The sequence below is a fragment of the Athene cunicularia genome (genome assembly GCF_003259725.1).
Source record: "Athene cunicularia isolate RWA chromosome 6 unlocalized genomic scaffold, athCun1 chr6_part1, whole genome shotgun sequence".
Classification (NCBI taxonomy): Eukaryota; Metazoa; Chordata; class Aves; order Strigiformes; family Strigidae; genus Athene; species Athene cunicularia.
This window is the reverse complement of record NW_020799105.1, coordinates 19,125,362-19,146,463: the sequence shown is the minus strand read 5'-3', so window position 1 is coordinate 19,146,463 and position 21,102 is coordinate 19,125,362. Positions and strand designations below refer to the sequence as shown.

General features: G+C 41.8%; 1 protein-coding gene across 2 annotated transcripts in view; it reads right to left on the bottom strand.

The window, feature by feature from the left end:
• SLC18A2 (solute carrier family 18 member A2) overlaps positions 1-21,102 on the bottom strand; it is a 32,417-nt gene that overhangs the window by 11,124 nt on the left and 191 nt on the right. The window contains exons 2-9 of one of the 2 annotated variants that reach the window (XM_026851705.1): positions 20,854-21,003; positions 18,712-19,063; positions 11,026-11,084; positions 8,946-9,029; positions 6,067-6,159; positions 4,925-5,014; positions 4,773-4,816; positions 4,637-4,697 (exon numbers count right to left, since the gene is read on the bottom strand). In XM_026851705.1, the coding sequence (XP_026707506.1) occupies positions 4,637-4,697; positions 4,773-4,816; positions 4,925-5,014; positions 6,067-6,159; positions 8,946-9,029; positions 11,026-11,084; positions 18,712-19,063; positions 20,854-20,974 (904 nt within the window). In that variant the 5' untranslated portion in view covers positions 20,975-21,003. Of the gene's footprint in view, positions 1-4,636; positions 4,698-4,772; positions 4,817-4,924; positions 5,015-6,066; positions 6,160-8,945; positions 9,030-11,025; positions 11,085-18,711; positions 19,064-20,853; positions 21,056-21,102 lie in introns of those variants that run through there. The other variant, XM_026851704.1, reaches the window with a different exon arrangement.

The following is a 21,102-nucleotide window of genomic DNA, read 5'->3' as shown; positions in this document are numbered from 1 at the left end:
CTTTTGAATTTCTGGGCCTTTAGTCTCCCAGGGGAAAAGGATAACGAGCGGTAGAAGTGCTGATTCAGTCTTGCCTGCTGGCTCAGCCCTGCCCTGTGCCACCACCTGCAGATCAAGACTCCAGTGGCTTTGTGTCAAGTTCATCTATCCCCAGCAGTGCACTTCAGCTTTAGTGTGGGGATTACTAAACGCTATTGTATTTCTCTGGATTCAAGATGCCTTTCCCACTTACTGAAGAGAACTCGAGGCAGTCAAAGCCTAATGCAGGGCAACAGGACAAGTCCCCTCTGCTAATCCCTTGCAAAATGTCTTTCAAAGGGAGTTTGGAAGTCACTAGAAGTGTCAACCTCAAACTCATATTCCCACTTTTCTTCCTAATATTTGTAATCTCTGAAATTTAGGAAAATATTCTAGGCCCTTATAGTCATTTACCATCCAAGTTTTAGTTTTTTTAAAAAACAAAACAAAACAAAACCAAGCTTAATTTGTCTGAGGTCAGAGAAATGTTATTTCTCCTGGAACAAGCTCCTCATCATACAGTTCAAAACAAAATGAGCACTGATGTCATTCTTTGCTCAAACTTGTCAAAATATATTAGACTGTGTATCCACAATTGGTAAAATGAACTTCCAGGCTAGCTGGCTCACTCCCTTCCTGGGGCAAGGAGCAACACTTCAGCACCGCTTTACCTTACAGACAAAAGGTTAGATGGAGAGCTAACCTTTCCACTCTGCTACAAGCTCCCACTAGCACAGTGTCTGTGAGAAGCCCCAGTAAAAACACCTCAGGGCTGCCCTCTTCCGAGCCAAAATCAGCCACGCTCAAGCAGATTCCTTGATGCTGGAAAGACATTTCAGGCCACAAAAAGTGCAGGGCTGTTCTAACAGAGACGGCTTAAATAGCAAAGGTCTTGCTCAACTCGTGAACTTTACAAAGAAATGAGAAACAGGTGTGCACACACACGTTTGTTGCCTCTATTTCTCATTAGGTCGGGGAGCATCACCAGAGCTTACTAATCAGGTACATGGTGATAAAGGCACTTCAGATCTCGAGGATGTGCCCCAAAAGAAAAGTGAGAGCCTGAGCTGGTACTCTGCAAACTCAGGGCAAAGTCCTATAAAGACTATGCTACCTTAGCGAAGCTTTCCCAAGAGAAGATAAAATATTTTATTCCTCTGTCTTGCATGAAGCTGACCTCTCTTTAGAGGGCTGTATCTCAAAGGCATAAATCCCACATTGTTTCTTTTTAAAATTAGATTAAAGATCCTGTGTTGGCCAGAAGGTGTGAAATTGCAACCTTCCAGCTGGATCCTATCTCTGCAGCTGAAAACCCACTCAGCCTTTGGCAGAGTGCCCTAGACATCACTGGTATTTTTCTGTGCAAAAGCAGGTACCCAGTGAAAAGCTGTCACACACCTTCTCAGGAACCTGTGTGCTCATGATAACCTCTGTTTTAACTCTGGTTTTTGGATCTGATATTTTAAACTAACTCGTCTGTCAATGCAACTTTGTCACCCGGTAGTACCTAAGGTTTCTTTAATCCCTGTCAGTGAGGTCTGGCTCAGAAAATGCCACTGACTTCATTCACTGAGCTCCTATGAGCAGTGACAAAAAACGTCAGTAATGTTTCTTTTGCCTGGGTCAGTGAGTACCGATGGCACTGTCTTTGAAGCATCACCTCTGACACAATCCACATCAGAAATGAGAGCAATAACAGACTGGCTCCTTCCTCCTGCAGAGGTTGTCATGTGAGCTTGCCATATCATCTGGTTCCATCCCTCTGATGCCCACATCTTTGTGACCTCCCCACCATGACTGCTCCCCACGGAGCACCCTGCAAAAGCCATTACTAGCACTAAAGGTGACCAGGCAGCAAGACTGGCCATAGGGACTGCACTATACAGTGAGCGACTAAGAGCACTGGCCTCCTGCCTGTTGTGATAGTCACCGTTATTAACTCACGGACAACATGGGTTATCAAGGGAAAATGTCACACTTTCAGAAAGGAAAGAGAGGAGCACCGTGTCCGAGTTCAAGACATCTTGCGTTAAAAGAGTAATATTGTGCTATAGATGAGCCAAATTGGTCAGAAGGTGCTTGTACTCTGTGAATGCAAACAATTATGACTCAAGTGTATGACGCACACTCAGGAGATTGAATCTGAATTTATACATGAAATTAGGGTACTTAAATCAAGAGTGCAAGAACCACTTAAACTGCTAGTCCATTTGCAGCACACCTAAGATGTCCTTGGTTTTCACTTGCGGTTAACAAGGCAGCCCACTGGAGATGCAGTCAGTTTTTTAATGAGGTAGTTAGCTGCCCTAAAAGCCATTCAAAACCTCTGATCTCCCTGAGCAGTGCAAAGCCAGTGGGACTTTTTAACCTTCCCCTCTCTAATCATCGTATCTGAACATAGTACACAGTGTGGGACATTTATATTCACAGCATCCTTGTGAAGCAGAAGACATCCTGGCTTAGATAAGGAGAAATAAGGCATGATGCCTTGACTGACTGCCCCAAGGTGTCAGTGCATGGAGCCAGCTCTGCTGTTCCAACCAACTGCTTACCCACCCTGCCTTGTTAGTATCAGAATCACAAGTTCCCATCTTAGAAAACAAAGCAAGGAAAACACCAAACTCCTTGTAGTAAGGGAGAGCAAATGAAACTTTCAGACCCTTTTCCACGGTAAAAAACAACAATTTCACAGCTGAAGCAATTAACATTTAAACATTTTAACATTCCTGAGGCATCAAGAAATCTGCATTTGGACTGATGTGCACTGGTCAGCAATGAAAAAATGCTTAATTTCTAGTTGACGTTTGTCATTCAGCTCTGAAAAAAACAAATTTGGTCTGCAAGGGAAATAAAGCATGGGGAGAAGAGGCAGGGGTTAGATCACTCCTACTGCCAAAGTGCTAGGCATTCTCTGTCCTGGGAGGCAGAGACCCCGGGTGCTGTACCTCACCCCGCCGGTAACCCACAGCAGGGACTTTCTCAGATCCTGGGCACTGATGCTTGGTGGGAGCAGGACTGGTCACCCAGAGCAGTTAGCAAGAGCAGGAGGGATCAGAACAGAAAAGGTCTTTACATTTCTACCCCTCTGTACAACCTCCCTTTCCCTCCCTCCAGTCATGCCCAGGCGCTGCGGATCAAAGATGGGAAGGGGAAACAGGAGGCACTGGCAGTGCCTGCAAGCACATGCAGGGAAGCAAGAGGCAAAGAGAGCCAAGGCAGCAAAAGTAATGTCTCTCTGACACACAGTGTCCTGATTCCAGGCTATCCAGTCCCAAATCTCACTACTTTGCTGCCCTGAGACTGTTTGTGCAGCCCTGATTTACAGAGCGCAAAAACATCAGCTGAAACAGCTTCAGAGAAGAGAATAGCTGCAGAAATTGAATGCCATGCAGATGTGTTAGAAAATGGGAACAAAGTCCACCTCTGCTCTTAGCAGGCATGGGACATAGTCAAAACAGTGGGATCCATGGTCTTGGGTACCTTTTGTCTTCCTTGACTAAGGCTAGTTTAGCATCAGCAGCTAAGTCTTAGTCAAGCAAAGTACTCCTTGAGATCAGTCCTCTGGTTGTATTTTGTGGTTTAAACCAAGTTCTGTCACAGGTTAGGCCTTGGCAGGGATTACATTATTCTCCAGAAATCTACCGTATATGCTAGATGAACCTTGCCTTGCAGCACCTGCTTTAAGCACTCTAAGAGACAAGGTACTGAATTAGATGAATGATAGGTCTGATCTCCTATGACAGGTAGTGGTTTTGCTACTCTTTTCCCTCAAATACTTTTATTCTATGAAAAGGTCTTTTAATGCTCCAAGACTTTCTCAAGCAAAAGTATCTGTATAGCTTTAGTCACAGCTTGATCAAGAGTCTAGTCAAAGAATTAGGGTAATGGTCATTCCCTAAGACCACCAAGAAACAGTGAACCAAAAAAATGCCTGGAAGAATCACTTTCTTGGACAATCAGGTTAGGATTAAGGAACAAAACTGTAAAAATTATTACCTTTTTTTCAGATATTTTATGAGCATTTGAAAGGGCCAGGCTTAATTACAGACTTCAGAATAAAAATTCAAGAAAATGCAACACAAAAAGTCAAACTTCCCTTGAGACAGAAAGACTCATTAGACAAACAATACATGTAATACCAAACGCCATTCACCATTCAGCCCAGACCTTTTCTGAAATATAATCCATGCTCTAGAGACCAAATTCACTCCCTCTTCAAACGGAAACAAAGTTCAGTGTTATTCCCTACGCGTGTCTGCAATGTGCTGCCAAACCCTCCCTCCAAAAGCCTTGGCCCTATTCACTTGCCTCATTAAGAGTTTCATCACCACATCTCATTGCCTTAGCAAGCAACTGCAAGTCATTGGTGTCCTCTCACCTGAAAAGACACCTACATTTCACACTTTCTGCCTACTATGTTTCTACTGGTATATTCATCCTGTATTACCAACAGGTTCTTTGAGCTTTATGTAAATGAAACCAGCAAATGACAGTACTGTCAAACCAGCCCAGCCCGAGGCATTCCAGGATGCCAGGTATAACACCAATATAAACGGTTGGTTTAGAGAAGAAAAAAAAAAAAAAAAAAAAAAAAAAAAAAAAAAAAAGGTTTTGGTACCTGCTGCAATAATGATATACGGGTCCTTCAAAAGTGTCAGTAATGGTGTCCCCTTCTGACTCTATGAAACAAAAGTTTGGGATTAGGAAAGGCAAAGTGTCATCCATTGCCTAGAGTGTTTTACCTTAATACTTACTTCTGCTTGTGCTCTGGATGGCTGCAGAACAAATAATTGAACAGCTGTGAAAAGAAATCAATACTGTAACATTTCTTCGAGAAGGGGATTAGATGGTACTAATACGAAAGGGATGTGCTACTTGGTGATACCGACTCTTCATATTTACTGACCTCCATCTAACAGGGCTAGTGCTGCCAGCACCAGGAAAGGAGAACTCTTCCCCACAAACTCATACATGACGCTCCCAAAAGGTGGGCCCACTGCCAGGGAGAAAGAAAGGACACAGCTGAGAAGTCACACTGACTCTAAACAAACATCCTCTGCAAGAATTTGGGCATCCTGCTATTGGCACTCAGTGACCAAAAAGCTTAACTTAAAAAAATCACTAACCACAAACCTCATTAATCTTCACAATGACCATACTCTTTACTCCCCAAAATACTCTTCTATGTAAACAAAACCCAAAGATCTGAAATACTGAGGTTTCAACCCCGAGCCCCAGATTAAGGTTGACATCTGGGTGGTTCCCACAGCCCTTCCCAAAGGGGGGTGAGTTCCCCTTTAGGCTTCCCTCCAGGGTGGGGCCTTGCAGACAGAGCCGTTGGGTAAAGGAGCCCCAGGGGTCCCGCAGTGAGTAACCCAAGGTCAGGGGTCCCACTGCGGGGTAACAGCTGGGACCATTGCAGGAGGGGCAGTGTCTGTCTGTGAGGGGGGTGCCCTGGGCAGAGTTCCCTGTTGGGGAAGGACCTCCCGCCTCCCTGGGACTGGGCTCCACTCAGCTCTGGCTTTTGTAAACGTGGGCTGTGCAGAGATTCAGTGTGTGGCTTCCTTGGTCTGATGTGTTTGGCTTGTTGACTCGGTTGTCTCCCGTCCCTTCTATGGGAGATGCATGTCACCATTTATCCCACCCATTGCTGGTCGTGTGGTGTGGTTGTTGGGGTCAGTGGGATTGATGTCGATTATGTATAATCTGACTGGTTTGTACCCCCAGCGCTCACCCATGGACTGACCCTTGTGTATCAAATACAATTTGGTTATTGGTTCATCTTTCTGTTGGCTGTGTCCTTCATGCTAGGCCTGATAATTGGCAAAACAACATCTCAGAGATTACTGTATGACACATATATCTGCATAAGAATGTGCTTCTTTGGGAAAAACTATTCTTAACATGCACTGTGAATCTAATCTGGAGACAGCATGATAACATTGCACTCGATTGGAGTCTGCTGCTGCTTTCACACAACACAAGTACATGCTTTGGGGAAGGCTGCGGGGTGGTTTCTCTTGCCAGCAGAGCCTCCGTCTCACTGACCTAATACTCCCATGGCGAGACCTCCTAGTGCAATTCCCATTGCATTGCCTCTCTCTTCATCATCCGTATATACACTGGCGAGCATACCCATCCCTAAAATAATTTAAAAAACCAACACAAAATTAGGCAGCTGTGTACTATAGCTTATGGTTATCATTTTCCAGCCCTACTAAACATTACACAGACATGACAGCAGGTATCTCCTCTCTATATAAATACAAATGTATATTTATATGCCCCCTCCAGAGTTTACCTTGAAACAAAAAGGATGTTTGGCAAATGTAAGTGGTCTCTAAGACCGTGTTCTATTATACAGTATGACTCAGGTAATTTAATGATGCCCTCATTTGCTAGATTCTTTGGCCCAATCTTTTTCACAAAGCTTTTAGATGATGCTTTCAACTAGGTGAAATGTGTATTTGACAAGTATTTACTATCTGTTATTTATACTCCGGGCACTTGACACAAAGGTCTGATGATCATTCCCCCAGCTGTAACTGTGGTCAGTTCTAGCTGTGCTCTAGGCAGGAGGTATTATACAGAGCTGATTACTTTGAAAATGAGTATTTCAAGTTGAGCTTCAAAAATTAAAGGATTCTTTTGACCTTTATCTTCACATGCCTCACTTCTGCATTTGATGATGAGCATTTCACAAAAGGAAACACGGAGGCCAATTTATTTGTGGGTTTTGTGAAGCATTCAGACACTGTAGAGGTAAACGGTACAGAAGAGTCCTCAAATAAATTAATAATTCTGTTTTCAAATCAAGGTTTAAGTAGGACTCAGTAATACAGCTATACAGTGAGCCAGAAAAAGAAAATAAAGTACTGCATGACTGATCATTAGGTGAATACCATTCATTGCGTGCACCATAAGAGCAGAGGTTCTGTGGGGATGAACATGCTTAGAAAATTGTGGATGACATCAAACTGTTTGCGTGAACAGCTGAAGAGCAAGTTAAGAGAAGGATATCGGAATTCACAACGCATTTGTGAGACTTGGAGAAATATTCGGGGAAAAAAATAGGAGGTGGAAAAAAGAAGGTAACACAAAGTTTTACACTCAGGTGGGAATGATTACATGCACAAACGTGAGGTGGGTAAACAACTGATTGGCAGCAATATGACAGAAAACTTCCTTTGCCTGTGAGATATGTGAAATGACTCTCTCTTCCATTGGCTCTTGTAAGGAGTCAGAGCTGCTTCTGAGTGCTGGGTCTGGTTTTGGTGCAGCACAGGAAGAAAGGTGGGGGTGACTGAGACTCTCCAGAGAAGAGTAATGAGGGTGAGCAAAGGCTTAGAAAAATATCTGCGAGGGACAACTGATGGACTTCCAATTTAAAACCAGAGAGGAGGAAACCGATGTGAGATGTGATAATAGTCTTGCAATATGAAAAAAAAAAAAAAAAGCTGCAAAGATAAAGAAAAGAAACTGTTCTTCATGTTCTTTCAAGTACAGGAAGCAGAAATGGGTTTACGTAACAGTAAGGAGACTTTAGATGAGACATGAGAAAAAAACCTCCTGACAGTAAAGGTACTTAAGCACACAGCTAGATGCTAAGGGCATTTCTGGAGGCTTCTGAGAACATGCCTGTCAAGTACGCATGAGGTATGACAGATACAAAGCTGATCCTGCCTTCAGGAAAGGGGTGGACTAGACGGTCTCTTGGCCTTTTCTGCTCTGTTTTGTAGGTTGTTTGTTAAAAAGTCACGTACTCACGTAAGAGACATATCTCAAGATGCACACTTGCACAGGGGCTGGGGACTAAGCTAAAGCTGAACAATAATTCTGATTCTGTCATGTCTTTGGGAAGTTTGACTTGTAACCTTAACTGGTACAAGGAGAAAAGATGGATTTTCTTGTCTCTACCTCTCCTGCTTGCCTTTGCCTTCCCCGTCCCTGCTCCTCAGCCCAGCCCCTGCCTGCTCCCTTAGCCACATCCCCACTGCTCATCCAGGCTTAAATCTCTCTGCTTAACTAGTGCTTGTTGTGCAGCTTCAAACCCATCTTAAGCATAAAGTGCTTCTTCCTCTCAGTTTGCATGCTCAGCCTGGGGTGTTGCGTCTTCCGCCTGCCCCAAGCAGCACTGCTGAGATGTTGGCTGGAGCAAAATCCCTGCAAAAGGAACCTAGGAGGAATCCAGCTGCCAAATTCTTGTTAATTTTCTGTGTGAACCCTGCTTATAGGCCAGTCCAACTTGGAAGGGGGAATTTTCCCAAGGAAGCCAAAAGACACACTCTTGACAAAATGCTGTATTTACCTCCCTTCCCAAGCCAAGTTTATATTTCTGCTGCAATCACGGGAAATTTTGCTACAAAAAGGTTGTGAAACGTTCTAACATGAACAAAACATTTTTTCTCTAGTCCAAGTCTCAGAAATAGTTGAATAATTTGGGCTGAAAACCCATACTCCATTTCACCTATTAATTTAAAAATTATGACCTTGTATTGGAAATCTGAGACCAGTACACTGAGTCCAAACCGGCAGATGAGGTGGTAAATCCTTGAAAACAACATTTTATATCAAAGAATTTCAGTAATAGACAGAGCTGCTATCCTTACTATATTAAGTACCAACATAAGTTCCCGATGACCTTTAAAATGGCTAAAATGAATTTAAAATGCTGAAGACAGAGATGCAGAAATCCCAGGGAGAGTGCAGTTCATTTAGTGCTCTACTTTCCTGCAACACAAATACCAGGGAAGTCTGAAAAGACATTTGCTTTTGAGCTACTTTATATGAAAGGGACAGAAGAAACATTGATTTAATTGAATATTTTTGTATTAATTATTGAAAGTGCAGACAAAATACTATTCAGAAAAGGGCTAAAAATGGTAGAATTGGTGATCTGCATCTCACTCTATCAACTCTCCTCTTACCTGCCACTGAAGAACAAGAGGAACCCACTCCTTGAAGGGACCTGGCAATAAACAGTAATGTGTAGCTTCCAGAGAAGGCAAACACTACAGGAAAAAAAAAAAAAAAAAAAAAAAAAAAAAAAAAAAAAAAAAAAAAGAGGTAAATCTTTTAAATTAGGTTAATTCTAACTAGGTTAAAAAGTTAGATTTTGTGAAACTATCACAAAAACTTCATACAATTTAGTCAAGTGTTTACAGTGACTTGTACTGCTTTCGATGCTAACTGCATTATTTTCTCTTATTGCATTTAGATGTGTCAGTGTTGAATTGCTCTCAGGTGTCTAAGCCTCCTGGTAACACAGAATGGAAGCACACAAGCAGTTTTAACTAATTAGTTAGGATTTGATTACATCCTGCTCTGATTCAGCTGCACACAGGAGGAGTAACAAGACCTTTCTTTCCAGCCCTGCCTCCCCATGCTGCTTCATTTAAGGCTGCCCAGTCTGAAGCTCCAGGCATTCAGGGAAAGCAGGGTTTAACACACGCTCACCCATGTGCATGCACATGCTGATGTTTCCTCCAATAACTAAACGGGTGGAGAGAGGTTTTATCCTGGTGTTGCCAGCTCTGCAATAGATGCTGTGGAGCACAGCTGGCTGAATGTGCAGGGAAGCCAGTTCCACCCATTCAAGGGCTACAGCATGTTCCCGATCCTCCCAACAGCAGACCGCCAGAGAAACTGCACCTGTGGAGGTGCCTTTCTATCTCTCCCCAAGAGATTTTACCCCAAACTTTGTTCTGCCTTTTGGGACAGAGCCCCCAAATGCTGCACTCATCAGCCCTGCTCAATTCCCCATCCACAACACTGGAAAGTAATGTCCTAGAAACCCAAGCACATCTCTGCCTGTAGAGCCTGTGTCATGGTCAGTGTCATTAAATCTACAGTGAGTTTTTAAAAAAATTTTCAGCTCCTGTATGTTGGCCACCTAAAGAATTTTGCCAGACAGGTTATAACTGGGGGAAGCTGTTGCACACCAACTAAACAAGATGCACATGCACGTCTCCCACCCGCCCTGTGGCTTTTCACTGGGTCTTACAAAAATCCCTACCCACGCGGACACAGAAAAATCAAGAAAAATAAAGGAAGAAAGTATGCCTGCAAATTAACAGTACTCCCCTTTGTCATAAATTAGGCTTACTACTCCTGTCTCTATCCCAACCAAAATTTGTCCAACATGTTCCTAAAATCCAGAGTTGTCAGAGACTCTTAAGATCAGGTAGTCTTCTCCAGCACTTCAGTCCCTTTGCAGTTAGAAATATTTTCCTAATATTTAACATAAATTGGCAGAGTTTTAAGCTTGTTATTCCTTACGTACAGTGGACACGGAAAACTGTTTGTTCCCTTCCTTTATGTCATAGACTACGATATGCCTTACATCTGCCTTTCAAAGCAAACCTGGCTCCTTCATCGTTCTTCACAGGCTTCTAAGGACCCTTGATGTTCTTCTCTCTACTCTTTCCATCTGCGCTACTGCTCTAAGTGCCATGCCAAAACCGAACCTAAAACACCAGCTGAGGCCTTATCAGTGTTATTTAGAGCAGACGAATGATCTCAGCTGACTTGCAGGCTATGCTCCTGTTTGCACATCCTACAGTGATGTTTAGCAACGCTATAACACAGTTGACTCATATTCTACCCGTAAGCCACTGCAGCCTCAGGATTTCTCTGATAAGCCCCTACAATAGCTAGTTGTTAAGGACCCTGCAAACCAGCCCTCTCACGGCTAACAGCCTTCCCACGGTTGTCAGTTTAAAACTGTCTGAGCACGGCTTCAGTTTACAAAAACCTCAGAGATAGGTTCAGCTAAGGAAGAGACCAGCCAAGGTGGGATGGAAGGTGGTGAACTCCCTAGAGCATGTTCATAACAGCACACTTGTCAAATCCCATCAGCACCACCATCCACATGGAGCAGCCACCCTTCAATTCTCCTTGGAAATCAGTCTGTCTACATCAAGAGCAAGAATTCCTACTGGTAATTATTATAGATCATTTATTTAAAAGTTTGATCTGGGCCAGACTAAATAAGATGTGGGCACTTACTGATTGTTGACACAAACATGATGCAGAAGCCAGCAAACAGTGGAATCTGGTAGCCTATTCTGGAAAACAAAATCAACATTCACATTTCCGCGATTGTCTCACAGACATTTTGAGTTAGACTTCATCACATGAATGCACACACTGCAAAAACCCAACCTGTAGCTCTTCGGTAGGCTTTGAACTATTTACTGTGGAGTACATGATCAAATTTGTCCATGTTAGAAATGCCTTTTCATCTGGCACAGAGGACTTTGTATCTGAAATCCCTGGAAGAAATCCTTCTCTCATTAGAATCTGATTGCCCTGTTCTTGTTCCACCATAATTGTTCTCAATAAAGCCCCTCTGGGCCTCCATGGGGTTGCCAAGGATACGAGAAGGGAAGATTTGTCTGAGCATGATGAAGTTTGAAATATCCCAGTAGTGTTTCAATGCTCATCTGTTTCCATCTTCATGAGACAATGACTATAATGAGACACGGTCAAACCAATGGCTTTTTTACTGGAAAAATTTGTCATCAGCTTTGTTGGGAGTTCTGTCTCAGCCAGGAGCACTGGAAAAGTCCCAAAGAGCCTGAGAATATTTTTGCTTTCCATGGGTTTAGGAGTAAAAGTGGAGCTGATCAAAGCTTTCTTCATCAGCCCACTTCTTCATTAGGACTCTAAACATCCTGCAGAAATGCCCGGTTGCTATAAGTATTTTCAAGTTTCCAGTAAAAAAATTTTCTGCCTAGAAAGCAAATACATTTTCTGAGCAGCTAAAACTGAAATTTCAACAAAAAATTCACAATACACTATTTTTTAACCTTAGAATCAAAACACTACCCAGGTAGCTCTGAAGACAGTCTGTATATTCTATTCAGAACACTTTATTCACGGCTTCTTTTTTTGTAGGATTGTGTATCTCAAATGTATTTGCAAAAAGACATTATTTAATGGCCAAATTCTTCAACAATGGATGATTCTTTCCAAAGGAGTACTGATTGACTTCAACTTTCAATGATTTGACAGTATTGGGCATTTATATTGGCAGTATTGGCTGAAGTAGGTCAATCAAATCACGGTAGAGTCTATAATAGCCCTTTTAATTTTCAGTAATAGCAGTCACAACACAGGTAAACCAAAATAATTATTCTAAGCTTTGTTTTTTTGTTAATACAATTTTTATGCAATTAAGGACCCTGGATAATGGAAAACGCTCTGAAGTGCAGGGCTCAATGTTCATTATATGTCTCACTGTAATATCTGAGTTCTGTGAATGAAAGAAATCTAGTACGCACATTTCTACACGCCACAGAAATCTCTAACGAAGAAGGATTTTGCCTTAAATATCATCACTGCCTTAAAATCTGACAAACATGTAGTCCACAGATTCTTCTAGCCGAAATTTGTAAGTGGGTGTTACAAATATCCAGCAGAAACTAGTTACTCGCGTGGTACTTAACTGGTCTGGTATCTCCACAGCACATGAAATCCCTGACACTATCACTGCCTTCCTCTGTGGCCTTATGACAATCATTTTAATCTTTCAGCAACTTGATAACTGGCCTGCAAGAGAATAATGCTACCTATTTTTGTCTGCTTTATTTAAAGTGGATGATTTTTCTAAGCCTGTCCCTTCTCTTGCTGTGTGTATCATAGATGCTATACTATGGGATGATGATCTCCACTGACATTTCTATGTACATGAGGAAAGAAAAAATTACCTGTTACTGACTTCTTGCCTGCCTCAGAGCTTGAAGTGAGCTCTTCCCTCCCCAGTGGGCTCAGACAGAACAAGCCACAGAGAGTTTGACCATAATTGCTTTGATTTAAATTTTTCAATTAAAGAAAGCACTGACAGAAGTACAGATGAAAAAAAAAAAAAAAAACAACCAAAACACAAAAAACCAAACCAAAAAACCCTGTAGGTATAGCAACTGCTGTTGAGGAGTGATGTCATCATTTTCTGCGGTATAAAAGCAAAAGTTGAATGTCCTTATGATTTCTTCCATTGCAAAGGAAAGTAGGGTTGTGTCTGTATGGATGAATACTGTGGGGGAGAAGTCTGATTTCAGTGCAGAAATCAAGCAATTAGACTTGACACAGGGGCCTGAAACAGCAATTTGCTTCTGCCACAAGCACACCAAATCAAAGTTCAGTTATTCACATGAAGACAAATGCTATCCAAATTGACTCCGTCATTCACGTTCCCATCACTAGATAAGAGACATGAGCTGTGAGATCTTCCATAAACATGAATGAGTTAAAGAGAGGGGCCATTGTAATAGTTCTAAATGATACTCTATCGAGCTAAAGCAGATATCAATTCTTCCCATAGGCTTCCTACACTTGGAAAGTTGCTGGTGGTTGAAGGCTATAAGAAAAGAAGTATTTTGGAAGTCACTTTTAATGCTCATTGAAATACTGTTCAAGCATTGTTCTTAATTTTTTAGGTCATGGATATTATTCTTCCTTTATCTTGGACAAACAGGGTCAGAGCAAGGTGTGAAGTGACACATAGCAGAGGGTGTGATGAGGGCAGAACTGGAGCAGAACTCAGTCCTCTTTCTACCCAGCAGACCATGATGCTTTACCACACATACCAAGGTCTAACACATACCTTTTCCTCCTCACAGAAATAAATCATTTCAAAACTAGACTCTGTGGGCATGTTTCAGCCCAAGTCTGCATTGTCAGTGATCCATCATACAAGCTGATGCAAAGGTACACAGGTCAGCACAGGACATATACTTGTGCTGAATTAAACAAGTCATTTTAATCCTCTGAAAAGCTACAAATTGCCCGGAGCTTCATCCACAATTTGGACATTCATGATTCTGGTGTGCTGAATCTGGTCCCTGACTGAGACCGCTGAACCTCTAGAAGCTGCGGCTGCTCTTGCTCAGGGGAAAGTCTTACCCACATCCAGCTGACATTTAGTTAGATATGCAGATTGTCCTTTCCTGCATAATCTTAGCAAACCCTGCCTCTTAGCAAACCCTGCCTCTTCCTGAAATAGCAGCACTAATTAGTTGGCAGTTGCGCTACCACAAACATCTAATCTGCAGCTGCATTCCCTGATCTGTCCAACAGATATTACAGAGCACAGAGTTTTTGCTGAACAATTACACTATATGACATAAATAACCACAGAAGGAGAGGCACCACTTGTAACAGCCAACCATTGAATGAATCTGTGCCTTGGTCCTGGGCCATTCATGTTCTTGCCACGTGAAACCTGTGAATACGCATTTTCTACTTGGCCATGGCATGACATACTCCATCACAGCTATCTCTACATTTTGTTCCTCTGCATGCATGCATCACGAAAGAATATTAGAGCCTGTCTTCTCTCCTTTTTTCTTGTCACCACGCTCAAGCATGTAATTTCCTTAGGCACTCCTTTCAAAACCCTCCAACAGAATCTGAAGCACAGTCCAGCATCGTTTCACCAAGGCTACCTGCAGCTAAAAGTGCTTTCTAGAAGTATTCCTGACCTCTGAAAAAGCTGCAGCCATTAGTTGAAGGAGGGAGAGGAAAGGCTTCCACTGATGGGAGAATGCCTTAATTTCTCTGTTTCAGTCCCATGTTGGCCCCAGACAGGACTGTTTGGAAGTGGATTATACCCATTAACAAGGTTACCCTACAATAAGACAACCAAGTGATGGGTCCTGTGCAGCAGTAAAATAAAGGTTACACTGACCAGGTTAGCAGCTGTGGATGATTAGAGCCTAATTATCCATCCATTACAGTGGTGCAAATCCACTGATTCCAACCTTGTCACGCAGCCACACCGGTCCCATTGTGAGCACCCCTTGTTAAGTCTGGCCTGGTTGGCAGTCTGGCTTTCTTCCTCACTGCCAGTGAAGACCAGGGAGGATGTATGGCAAGAAGAATATTTTCCTCGAGGTTATGAACCGATAAACCACTGAGCGTGTGTGAAGAATGTGCAGGGACAGGGAGCGTGGGCCATGCACCCTCCACCTCCATGGTCCTTACTGTAGCACAGGGTAGGCAGAGGGGCTCTGTCCAATCTGCAGAACCGGGCGTTTCAATCACCTGCCAAAACCTGAGAGGAAAGCTTACACTGGAACTGAACTGTAACTAAGTACTTACAAATGCTATTTATTTCCCTGCCTCATTCTTTGCATGTATCTTGGTCATGAACATACCATGGTCCTAGCCACTCTCTCACTCTCACGCAAAGAAATTCAAAGCTGTAGTCGGGCTGGTGTAAAAATGGTGATGAAAATATCTGTCCATTTTTAGATTTTTTTGGGGCACTATGGATAAGCACAAGGTTTACATATTTTTTCAGACTGATAAAAAAGGGCAAGAGAGATGTGGCAGGAGAGACGCTCATTGGTTGTCGTGGACTGTGGGGCTAGCACAGCTGGGCTCACAGCCTCACTCACAGAGCTTGGTAAGAGTTTGAAAACATAACGGAGCAAATCAGTTAGAGAGGACACAGCAGCCTTTGCCCACTCTATTCACTGGAAAGGATTAGGCAGAGCCTTAAATCTCCCTTTGCCAGTGCATCCTCCTCACAAAGTGCCCTGTATCAAGTGCTGTGCTATTTGTACAGTTTCTTAACAATTTCACTACAAGGAAAAACGTAATGTGCGTCTGAGCTGCAAAATGTTATTAGCTCTGCCCTGGAACCATGCCATGGTGGGAACTGTGGTGTTGACATCCTATGGCAAAGCCATCATCTAGCGTTTCTTTCACTAGGACTTTGTTAGACCAAGGGTAAATTGTGTTGTTTCATGAACTGCAAATCAGTTCACTAAGCCAGGCGTGTGTTTTGTCTGGTATGCCATGGGAAGAGCTGGGCTTTAAAAAGAAATATTTTTAGCAGAACTTCTTGAATGACACCAATTTTGAAATTTATTTTTAAAAATCTACACCTCCAGTAGTTATAGAAAAAGGGAAAAACTGCCTACAAAACTTCCAGAAAACCTAAAATAATTAGTGGCACAGACTCCTATGAACAGAACATTCTGCTGCATCCTGTACCAACTCAAGCACTCAAAGCCAGTGCCTACTGAATGCCCAACCTGATTAACAATTTAACAATTTAAACCACTCCTGAACTGTATCTGACTGAAAAATAAAAACCATGAACACAGTGTGCAACTTATTGAAAAAGGAGCTTCCTGGGCATCCTAAAAAACTGTGAGCGCTAATCTTGAACTAAGCAACTAATTCTCCTTAGGCTGTGATATTTTGCTGAAATTTTGCAAAAGTACTAACGGCAGTAACAATTATCACTAAACAGCTTATCAGTGGTAAGGAAGTCTTTATAATGACAGCTCAGATATCTTCTGTTTCATTTACAATAATCACAATTTTCACATTGCTTTTTAACTGATCTATTAGGAAATGTCAACTTCTGGGTGTGGGATTGCCAATGACTACTGCAGTTAATTGATAAATGTGTTACCTGATATTTCCCACTAAGCGTTTCTCAGAAGAAAGGCAGATACTGGTACCAAGATACAAATAATGCATGAAAGGAAACCAGTAATCCTTAAATCTAATTCAGGGCCACTTTGCCACTAAGACACTCAATTCTGCGATATGAGAAAAGAGTCTGTCTCACAGGACACTGGGATGCTGTGTTCCTTGATTTTTCTTCTTGCACTTGTTGGGCATCTGAGCTTGCAAACGAGCCCCTGCGATTGCAGTCACACACTCAATCCCGTTCAAAAACCTGTAGGATATTTCCAGGAGGAAATTTCAGCTCACAGCACTAACATTCACACCCACGTGTTGCCAACCCTGCTCCTGAAGGCAAAGGGAGATGCCGCAAGAACATCTACTGCCCCACTGCCAAACTTAAGGATGTTATCAGGCATGTGCTGGCAGGTGGCTCCAGGGGAGAGGGGTTACCTCCTGCCTCGGCAGCACGGGGTCTGGCCCTGGGATGCACAGGCACACCGAGAGGCATCAGCAGGGACGCGCACCCTGTTCCTTAGGCAGATGTCTACCAAAGACAGAGCGGAGGTCATGTCTACAGCGTGATGTAACTGCACTATTGAATAAGTCATTGACAACGTGGAGTGTATTACTGCTGTTCTCCTGGTTTGGCAGGTTGTGGAAATGATGATACTAACAGAGAAAGGTAAATATCAGTAGGGCAATAATTTAGACATCTAGGAAAATCTGAATACCTAAAGAACTATTATGAAAATATTTGATGTTATGTTACTTTGGCCGTGGATGAGCTATCATATCCTCACAGAACAACACAGAAAATCCAGGTAGCAAAAAAAAAATCTGTTTTTCCTCTTCAACTTGCAGCAATATTTGTGGAAAAGTAATTTTGCAATGGCATACTTATATCTGTGTAGGTGGCATGCTGTAGGAGATAAGGTGAAATGAGAGAGAAATGAAACTGTCTATCTCATTTAAAGCTTTTGTGTTTAGATCAGTTCCACGGAGTGAATACAAGTTTTGAACTCACAGCACTATGAGTCAAACCGCCGTTTAGCCCTCAGTTGGATACTCTTCTCTCAGACTGAAATTAAACACTCAGACCATATATATAAGCTTAAAACCTAAGAAAGGTAGTTTGGGCTTCAAAACCTGAAATATCTAGCATTAAAGTGTGTTGGTTGTTCTGGATATTGTCACATATGATAGGCATTGACTGCTTAACAGAAGTGTTTTACAAGGACAAATTTCTGCTGCATATTATTTTCTGAAAGGAAAAATTCTTCTTTATAAGAACAGCTTAAATAAGAAACATGAAAGTTAGTGATCCGAATAAATACAATTTGGAGTTTATTTCCTGCAGAGACTGATCTCATATTTTGTTTAGGAGGACTGCAGCTGCTTCTGCGAACAGTTACACAAAATGATAACAATAAAATAAAATATTAACAACAAAAATTTAAATTATAAATAGTTTTTAGTCTTTATGTAAAAGTCATTAGTGCTTGGGTTGGGGGGGGCATTGTAAGTCATTGGTATTGGTGCTTATATACTTGATCCTGGCTCAAATAGATGTTTTATAAATCTATTACCATTAAAACATATTGCGTTCAAGGCATCATATATATGCAAGAATTTGGAGAGAACAATTTGAAGGCCGGGCTAGATCGTGTACTGATGGAAATCTGTGATCCACTGAACTCAGTGACAAACATGGCATCAGCAAAATTTGACACTTACTCATTTTTCACTGAAGTCCACACGAATTTCCCACTGATTCTTACCTCATATGACTCCGAATCGTTCAATACCAAATGGCACCAAGAGCTGCGTATCTCTGTGAGATCAAGGGAAGGATCTGAACCCTGCGTACAGTTATGGTGTCACGTTTGCCTAATGCAGGTGTAGCATATATCATCAATTCACAGTGCTTCGTAAATACTGTGTTGTACTGCCTTTTGGCCCCATGTAAGCCTATTGAAGACGTTTCAACACCATTTTGGCAAAAGTTTCTTAAAAAAAACTCTGAGGTCTCAGGAGCTGGAGGAAAAGTGTACGATACTGAACGTCTCAGATGCCTCATGTGCAGCTTACCCATTTATTTTGGAAAGGATGCAGGTGTTTAGAAGTGTTCACCAAACATATTTCACTAAAATATTCCCCTAGATAAAGTGTGGCCAGTAAACCAGGGCCACAATAGTGTTGAAGATACTTCTTTTGACATACATCAATATAAAATCCTAACTGAGTAACGTAGCAGAAATAACATACCTGTTTGTCAGTGGCCCTATGAAGGGGTTAGTGATTAGCTGCACTGTTGCTTTTGAAGCAAACAAGAGACCGACTTGAACATTTTCATTCAGCAGGTCCTTATCTTCCTTAGGGCAGTCAGATGGGGAAGGAGTCACATTTACTATCATTTGTTCTGTCTGAGTATGATGCAACTCTCTGGGTCGTGTCTTATCAGATTCATTTCCAGTAACCATTGTTGAGTTGTCATAGTAGGAGAAGATGCTCTGAAAACTGTCCGTCGTTGTTGAGACTACGTTAGGCTTAGTAGTCTGGATTTCTGTGGCATTTTTCTCATGTTTGATGCTGTAAAGGTAACTGGGAATTATTGGCACTGGAAAAACAAATAGAATATATTGGCATCTTATTATCAGGTTATTTGTAAATGGAATCACCAAATTTTCTTGTTTGCTTTGTCACTGATTAGGAACCAAAAAGGCTTTTCAACAGAGCACGTTAGTGAGAATTTTGAATAGCGGAAACACAGAACTGAAATAGAAGTTTGCTTATGGGAAAAAACACACCCATAACTCAGAAGTGCAGTTTAAAACAAAAAGTTCTTTACATTAGTCTTTATTTTTTGCCAGTTTTCATAAATATAAGATTTTCTATACAGATGTCATTCAGAAAGCAATATAATATGTAAGAAGTGTCAAAACCCATGTCTGAAGTCTGTTGCACACAACTGCACAAATCCATTTATTAGATTATGAAAACATGAAAAATGAGAAAAACATGGAAACTATTATTAAACAAAACTATAAAAATGTAAAAACCCCAAATTTCTAAAAGAAAACACAAAAATATTGATAAGTAACAGCCATAAGAAGGGAAAAAAGTAACACTCCCATATTGAGTAATCAGAACTAACGTGTTGATGTTTGCATATCTCATTATTTTTTTTTAATTTACATTGAAAAGAACATCCAGAAAGGATCTTCTTTATGTCTTAGGATCTTAGCTGAAATTTAATTGCATTAATATGTATCTCAGAAACTAGCATTTCAGAATTTGTAAAAACAGATGTCATGTTCATTCAATTTAACATTAGTGACAGAATCACCCCTCCTTGTCTTGCATCTCATCCTGAAGAAGCCCACTCTTTCAATAAGTCTGCAAACTACAATAATTTCTAGAGCTTCTAGCATTATGTATTACTGAATAAGTATTAAATGATAATAACTTTATAAGAAAGTATATTCGTGTAAAAAAAAAAAAAAGCAAAATCGACTTGCTAAAAATATTTATGTCTTTTGCTAAGGTCCACATTGTGGGATCAGCTTTTAGGCTGAAGTGCCCCAAGAAATTCAGGAGTCTGATTCAGAGCCTGACACTGCAGCATCGTTCAAGAGCGGCTCGGCACTGCCCAGTTCACTTCTGTGAGAAGCATGTGCATTCGTGTATGTGTCTGTGTGTGCATCCACAACCACTCGTTTCTCTGAACCCTTTTCTTTAAATTCATATAAACATCTGAATACGAGGACTTCTAAAACTACCAGTGAAAAATGTGCAAGCATTTGAGTAGATTACTAGATCTTGACTTTATGCCACTGAAGCCAGTAAAAGTTGCATCTTTGACTTTGATCAAAACTTGGATTATTTTATTAAACCAACTCATAGAAGCGCTTTTCTTAAACCCCAGTTAGATAGTTTTCTTATTAACCTATCATTTTAAGACCAATGTGGGGGAAAGAGGAACTATCACAAGGAAACAGGCATCTCCAATGTTATCTAGACTGTTCTTTCAGTTACATGACCACAGGAGAAAAACCAATGATGAACTAAAAATACTGTTATCTGTTGTTCTGTGAAGTATTCGTGACGTTTAGTAGAAAAAAAAAAAAAAAAAAAAAAAAAAATTCTATACCATTCCTTATACTGCAATTAACACAGAAATAAAGCGAGATTTCTATGCGTATGGCAGTGTGTTCACAAAACCTAGAATATCACTCATGTTAAAAAAAAAATAAATAAATCAGTGCTTGAAAATGTTTGGTTTGAGAGCATTAATCGTGCATTCAGGGAGTACATCTGTCACTGGAGATTATTTCTGGCATAAATCGGGAAGGGAAAAAAAAAACCAACCAAACACAAAAGCACAAGCCCAGAAGCCATTCTACCTACCGACTACCGTCAGCAGCATGTTGTCCAGGAGCAAGGCGATGAACACGATGAGCAGGATGAGTTTCCTGGACTGCCGGCCCTCCCGGAGCCAGCGGAGGAGGCTGAACTCGCCCCAAGCCATGGTCCCCGTCCCTGCGCCGCTGCCCCTCGCTGCCGAGACAAAGGCCGTTAGGGGACGAGGCGGGGAGCCCGGGGGCAGCTCCGCGGTGTGACGGAGCCCCCCCGGCCCCGCAGCCCCCCGCGGTCCCC